General features: G+C 39.9%; 1 protein-coding gene across 1 annotated transcript in view; it reads right to left on the reverse strand.

Annotated features, from left to right (window-relative positions):
* KIN (Kin17 DNA and RNA binding protein) overlaps positions 1-7,531 on the reverse strand; it is a 46,843-nt gene extending 39,312 nt beyond the window's left edge. Inside the window, exons 1-2 of the mRNA XM_066384915.1 lie at positions 7,357-7,531; positions 2,222-2,316 (exon numbers count right to left, since the gene is read on the reverse strand). Coding sequence (XP_066241012.1) covers positions 2,222-2,316; positions 7,357-7,470 — 209 coding nt within the window. The 5' untranslated portion in view covers positions 7,471-7,531. The remainder of the gene's footprint in view (positions 1-2,221; positions 2,317-7,356) is intronic.
* Between the last annotated feature and the right edge of the window lie 44 nt (positions 7,532-7,575).

Here is a 7,575-nt window from a genome sequence, read left to right on the forward strand (position 1 = left end):
AATAAGTGTGAGAGTGGGAGCAGAACAGAATAACAGGGAGAAGATGTAGCTGGAATATAATATTAGGGCTAATTTTTGAAGTAACTCGAAGGTCATGCTAAGGAGGTTGGGCTTAAGCAGAAAATGGAAAAGTATTGAATGATATAGTTAGGAGTTAATTTGTGAAAATCTGTGATTTAGAAAGAAAATTGTGGTAGACAAGTATACAATAATAATTCTCAGAATGTGGTCCCCAGACCAACAGCATCAACATCACCTGGGCACTTGATAGAAATACAAAGTCTATAGCCCTAGCCCAGATCTACAGAATCAGAAAGTGCTATGTGGATCTGCCGTTTTGCCTTCACAGGCCCTCAGGGTGATTCGGATGCATGCACTAGTTTGTGAACCACAGGCACAGAACAGATGCAGGAGGAACAGAAGCTGCATGTTGGGAGATTGATGAGGAAGTCACTGGAATCTTTCAGGTGGAGACACTAAGGACAATTACTGGGGCTGTGAGAATGGAAATGGCATAAGTTTAAAGGACACTGTAGAGGAAAAGCCATATGAGAGAACTGCTAGAGGACGCTGAGGTTCACAGCTCAGGAGTCTGTAAAGGCAGTTATTAGCCAGAACAAGATAACCAGCAGATGTGGTGGGGAGAATTCCAGCTAAGTTCAGCTTTAGAAATGTTGACTTTGAGACAGCCTTCAGAAATATAGATTAGAATTGCCCAGGAATAAAAAAAAATCTGTAACTCAAGACAGATCTTAGAAATGAACATCCAGACTTAGAAGTTTATGTTTATTCAAATATAAAGGGAAAAAATAACGTATCTCATGAAGACTGTGGAGTGGGATGAAAAGGAAGCCAAGCAAGCACCCTGAGGGACTTTCTATTGATATATCTGAGTAGCTGGGACAGGAAGAGGAGTTACTGAAGAAAGTAAGCAGAGGGTGTGGTAAGAGAGAAACCAGGAAGAATGTAAACAAGAGAGGTGTTTCAATTATGAGTTAAGAGCATTACCCACTGAAAAAAGATCAAAAAGATGGAAAAAGGCACGAGTGAGTCTGGGAGACTGACAGAGGCAGGAGGCAGCCACAGTGAACGGGGTGCGAGGGGGGCTGCGAGGAAGACACTGAGTAGAGACGGCTCTGGCCAGAATGGTATGTTACAGAGTGCCAATGCAGCCCTGGTGGTATTCCAGAATGGGTACGTTACAGAGTGCCAATGCAGCCCTGGTGGTATTCCAGAATGGTATGTTACAGAGTGCCAATGCAGCCCTGGTGGTATTCCAGAATGGTATGTTACAGAGTGCCAATGCACCCCTGGTGGTATTCCAGAATGGTATGTTACAGAGTGCCAATGCACCCCTGGTGGTATTCCAGAATGGTATGTTACAGAGTGCCAATGCACCCCTGGTGGTATTCCAGAATGGTATGTTACAGAGTGCCAATGCACCCCTGGTGGTATTCCAGAATGGTACGTTAGAGTGCCAATGCACCCCTGGTGGTATTCCAGAATGGTATGTTACAGAGTGCCAATGCACCCCTGGTGGTATTCCAGAATGGGTACGTTACAGAGTGCCATTGCACCCCTGGTGGTATTCCAGAATGGTATGTTACAGAGTGCCAATGCACCCCTGGTGGTATTCCAGAAGGTCCTAAGACCAAAAGGTCTAGAACTTGGGAAAGAGATAGAGAGAAGTAGGACCAAATATTATTAATAATAATAATTAACAGCTAACATTGAGTATTGGGCACTCTTTTACACAGTTTAAAAGTATTCACTCATATAACCTCATATAAATCCTAGAAAAAATACTTGAAAAATGATACTATTTTTAGTCTCATTTTACAGATGAGATTAAAGCCTGAAAAGCTTAAGTTATTCAGCCAGTCACAGAGCTCAGGAGTGGAGAAGCCCAGAGTAAAAGGATTCAAAGCAGGGCATTCTGATTCCAGAGCTGTGCTCTTACACAGATTTGTTTTAGAAGAAAAGACAGTTTTGTTTGTTTGAAGTGAAAGTAAGGAAAAACTGAATTGTAAGAAACATTATTTTTAACAACTTCATGCTATGATAAAATGTTCAAGGAATACAGAAACTGAGCATAAAGATAATATAAGTATCATGTTAACAGGTAAGAAATAGATAGAGTCCCCGATACATAAAATATTCAGCATCTATTAAATGTCCACCTGAATAAAGCTTGAGTTAAGAATGTCTTTGAGGTACTTACTCTGAAAAATAATCCATAAACTGCTGAGGATTTTCTGAAGCCAGTAACAGTTGTCTCTGATGAGATTCAGACATACAATGACACTTAAAGCCATTCTACAAAAATGGAAAGGAGAAGTTAAATTCTGATTTAGGTCATTATAATGGGGCCTAAGTAGAGGTATTTAATTAAACTCTAAAAAGTTGATGCCTGACCTGTAGTGTGGTGCAGTGGATGAAGTGTCAGCCTGGAATGCTGAGGTTGCCGGTTCGAGGCCCCAGGATTTCCCGGTCAAGGCACATTTGAGAAGAAACTATGAGTTTGTGCTTCCCACTTGTCATTACCCTACCTTTTGATCTCTCATCTCAAAAGTCAATTTTTAAAAAAAAAATCTTAAAAAGAAAACTAACTAAAAAGTTGACCTCTGGTAATAAACTGTAAAAAATAGCCTGACCTGTGGTGGCACAGCAGATAAAGCATTGACCCAGAAATCTGAAGTCACAGGTTTAAATCCCTGGCTTGCCCCATCAAGGCACATACCACAAGCAACCACTATAAGTAGATGCTTCCTGTTTCTCCCCCTCTTCCTCTCTTCTTCTCTTTCTTTCTTTCTCTCTCTCTCTCCCCCACTTCCAAAAATCATTTTTAAAAATCTAAATTGCAAAAAATAACCAAATCACTAGCCATAAGCACCCCATCATTTAAAAAAAAATTTCTTTTCACGTTTTGAGTTTTGTAACCCTGCTAATCAAAGAATCATTTCAGGTATTAAAGAGACAGAAAAATAGTGCTTTAGAAACAGACATTATTGTAAGAAACATTACTGTGTACAGTAACATAAGAATGATTTTTGGTTTTTTTCTTTTACTCAATTTATCAAATTCCTGTTGAACATCTACTTTATACAGTGTTATACAAACAAGTGCTTCAAGGAATATAATGAAATAAAATGAGTCATTAATTTCCATTAAGGACACTATTTTTCATTCATTCCTCTACTTTAGCTATTATCCAAAACACATTATTGCATATTCCATAAACTTTATGTTAAACACACTAAATCTGTATCTTCTCAGATGATTATAAAAATGTGCCTCTCCTCCTATACCCACCATCTCAATGAACAGCACTGTATCACATACTGAATCACCCAAGCCAAGACTAAGGATGGCATTCTAGTGTCCCCCTCCACCTACTTTCCACCTATTACTGAGCCTGCTCAGCTTTCTTAATCACTCTATCCAGTTCTTCGGCTCAATGGCACCTACACAATTCTTGCTAGTCTGTGTGCTACACATGAATTACTCTTACTTAAGTGTATATTATAAAAAAAACCTTGGTATTGGTCTCACAAATGAAAAAACAGTCCCATTTCCATAAACTAAAACTAAGTCAATAAAGTGAAACAAAGTAATGTTAGTAATCCCTAGAAACCCAAGGGAGTGGAGGAACAGGACTGGAATTCTCTGGACCAGACCTTCCTTCCTCCCCTGATTCTTCCAATATTGAGAGACAGAAGATGGAGATGGAAACTTATTGGAATCAACTTCTCCTCTCCCAGGTAGGGAAGGAAAATAGACAGCTCTGGGAGCAAATGGGCCAGAACCGCCACAAATGCCTTGCAGGAAAGATCTAAGTATGCATTTATCTTCCATTTCCCACTGGAACTATATTTTAGGGTAACATTTGAAGATAACCCAATAGCCACAGCTGATGCAACAAGCTTGTTTTTACAAATGAATAGCAGCCAATAACAAATATAGAAAGAATTAGAAGAATAACCACTTTATAACTCTTAATGAAATAACTGACTCAATCAAGCAAGGATGCTAAAACACACAGGAGAAAGGCTGATGAGAAACTAGATATATGGTCATGATTCCAAAGTATCATGCTACTAGTTACTTGCTCTTGCAAATGGGAAAAGATTACTTTCTAACATTACTTTACAGGCTGTCATCTTTACTTAATAATTTCAGTCCTACTAGACATATGCACTTCATTACGTGCTGCAATATGAAATACGCTGGATCACCTATGAAGTAGTCACCCCCAAAATGTTTAATCTGAACCTAATTAAGTCTTTAGGTATCAAAAGCTACCAAGAGTTTAAGAGAAAGAAGGCAAAAGACAACTACCAGGAAACAATTTAACATATTGAGAAAGTGGGAATGCTCTGATAACCGACTGACCTAGTCTCTTCAAGTCAATGGCAAGAAAAAAAATTGGGGAATGGAAAGAAATGATGGAGGAAGCAGTTCTATTTTAAAATTTAGAACTTAGAATTAAAAGTCCTAATAGCCTGAGCAATGGTGTTGCAGTGGATAGAGTGTCAACCTGGGAAACTGAGGTCCCAGGTTCAAAACCCCAAAGTCACTGTCCTGAGCACAGGCTCGTGAGTTTGAGCATGAAGTTGTTGCCTTGAGCAGGGGTCACTGGCTTGGCTGGCGCCCTCTGGTAGAGGCACATAAGAGAAACAATTAATGAACAACTAAAGTGCCACAACTATGAGTTTGATGCTTCTCATCTCTCTCCCTTCCTGCCTCTCTCTCTCTCTAAAAAAAAAAAAGGTCCTAATAAGCTGAAGCACAAAGATTATTATTTATTTTTTTTTTTTACAGAGGCAGAGATAGACAGGGACAGACAGGAATGGAGAGAGATGAGAAGCATCAATCATCAGTTTCATCAATCATCAGTTTCTCGTTGCGCGTCCCGACTTCTTAGTTGTTCATTGATTGCTTTCTCACATGTGCCTTGACCGCGGGCCTTCAGCAGACCGAGTAACCCCCTGCTGGAGCCAGCGACCTTGGGTCTAAGCTGGTGAGCTCTTTGCTCAAGCCAGATGAGCCCGTGCTCAAGCTGGCGACCTCGGGGTCTCGAACCTGGGTCCTTCTGCATCCCAGTCCGACGCTCTATCTACTGCACCACCGCCTGGTCAGGCAAGCACAAAGATTTTTAAAGCAGTGAAACCACTATGTATGACATCATAATGGTGGATACAGAATGTCTAACAGCAAGAGTGAACACTAATGCAAACTATGGATTTTGGTGATAATGACATGTCAATGTAAAACTGCTAAAAAAATAAAGTTTATTTTTTAAAAACCCTAATAAACAAATCCAATTCATAGCTTTTCATTGGATCTTGGTTTTTTAAAAATTGCTTTAAAAAGCATTTGGAGGAACTGAGGAAATGTGAATATGGAGTTTATCAGGTAACAAAGGAATTTTTATTGTTATTTATGATATACTGTATTTTTCGCTCCGTAAGACTCACTTTTTTACCCCCAAAAAGTGGAGGGGGAAATGCCTGTGTCTTATGGAGCAAAAAATATGGTATTTTATTAAATATTTCAACACACCATTTGGCTTAGAATATTTTTTTCTTATTTTCCTTCTTAAAACCCTGGGTATATCTTATGGTCAGGTGCATCTTACGAAAAAATACAGTATATTGTGGCTGTGTATAAAAATATCCTAATATTTTAGAAATGCATATTTAAGTATTTAGAGTTGAAATATTCTGAAATTTATAATTTACTTTAAAATATGTCAAGCCCTGGCTGGTTAGCTAAGTTGGTAGAGCATTGTCCTGATACTCCAAGGTTGCAGGCTTGATCCCTGGTCAGGGCACATATAAGAATCAACCAATGAATGCATAAATAAGTGGAACAACAAATCTCTCTCTCTCCCTTTCTTCTTTCTCTAAAATCATTAAAAAATTAATAAAATATTTCAAGAAAAAATAGGAGATATGATAAAATACATAAAATGTTAAATCCAAGTAATGGATATATGGATGTTTAATGCACTGGTCTCTAGTTTTCTGTGTGAGAATTTCACCCTGACTTAAATAGAAAGAACTAAAGAGAAATGAAAATGAATAACAGTATCAGTATTATTCAATGTGAGTCCCACCTAAAATATCTCATCCCTCACTTGCAGATACAATTGCAATTGCTCAGCGTTCTTCCATCCTTATCTAATTCAATGTCCAGAGAAAAAAATACCTATGATCACATCACTAGCCTGCTCTCAGTTCTTCAAGGCAATTCACTATCCATCTCATTAAAGGGAAAACATGTAAACTCCATAGCACCGCACACAAAGCTTCTCAAGATCTGTCCAAAGACCTCCCCGAGTCACTTTACACATATTTAACTCATTTAAAATTCACAACAATCTTACAAGTGGGTACTTTTATTGTTGCCACTTTACAGATAAGTAAACAAGCAGAGAGAATTTAAATACCTTGCCCAAGACCACACAGCAGTAAGTGGTGGGGCTAGGCTTCATAATTCTGTGTCTGACTAGAGTTCACACCTTTTTTGTTTGTTTTGTTTTTTTGTTGTTGTTTTTTTTTTACAGAGATGGAGAACCAGAGAGAGGGATAGATAGGGACAGACAGGAACGGAGAGAGATGAGAAGCATCAATCTTCAGTTTTTTGTTACGACACCTTAGTTGTTCATTGATTGCTTTCTCATAGGTGCCTTGACCGTGGGGCTACAGCAGACCGAGTGACCCCTTGCTCAAGCCAGTGACCTTGGGTCCAAGCTGGTGAGTTTTGCTCAAACCAGATGCGCCCACACTCAAGCTGTCAACTTCGGGGTCTCGATCCTGGGTTTTCTGCATCCCAGGCATCCCAGTCCGACGTTCTATCCACTGCGCCACCACCTGGTCTAGAGTTCACATCTTAACCACAATAAATCCTGGCCTGGCACATTATAGCTGCTCAATAAATTTTTGTTTGATGAATAGTGTGCAAGAACTTATTTCTACTTTTCAATCGGATCCTGATGTGAATCCTAATCATCCTTCTCTTAAAGAGTCATATCAAGTCAGAGATTGTTATTGTTACTGCCTAGGCGCCTCGCATTTAATTACTCAGGCCTCCGTTTTATGATAGCTTTAGTGGGATCACTCCTACGAGAGGGGCAACATCTTCTATTTTTCATTACTTTGGGGGACAGAATGGGACAAAAGCCACTGGTTCCCCACTAAGGACGTCGGCGGCAGGAAAGGATGCCTCTCTGTGTTGACTACCTGACTTTGCTCAAAACAGACCCAAGACTAGGTACCTGAGATCCACGCCTTCAACTTCAGCATTAGGGACTTGAGCCCGGATTTTCAGCCGGACCTTACCTCTTCCACTTACCTCGTCCCGACACTGCTTCTGGCACATCTGGCAATACCAGCGCAGCTTCTGAAGTCCCTTGGATTTGATCCGGTTAGCAATGGCCTTAGGCGTAAGAAAATCTGACTTTCCCATCGCGACCACCGAAGCGATAATCTCACGGAGGACAGCGCCCTGTCAACCGGAAGCGGAACAAAGCTGTCGTAGTGGGCGGGACAAATACTAGCTATGAGCCGAAAA

Source organism: Saccopteryx leptura, chromosome 5 (assembly GCF_036850995.1).
Source record: "Saccopteryx leptura isolate mSacLep1 chromosome 5, mSacLep1_pri_phased_curated, whole genome shotgun sequence".
Classification (NCBI taxonomy): Eukaryota; Metazoa; Chordata; class Mammalia; order Chiroptera; family Emballonuridae; genus Saccopteryx; species Saccopteryx leptura.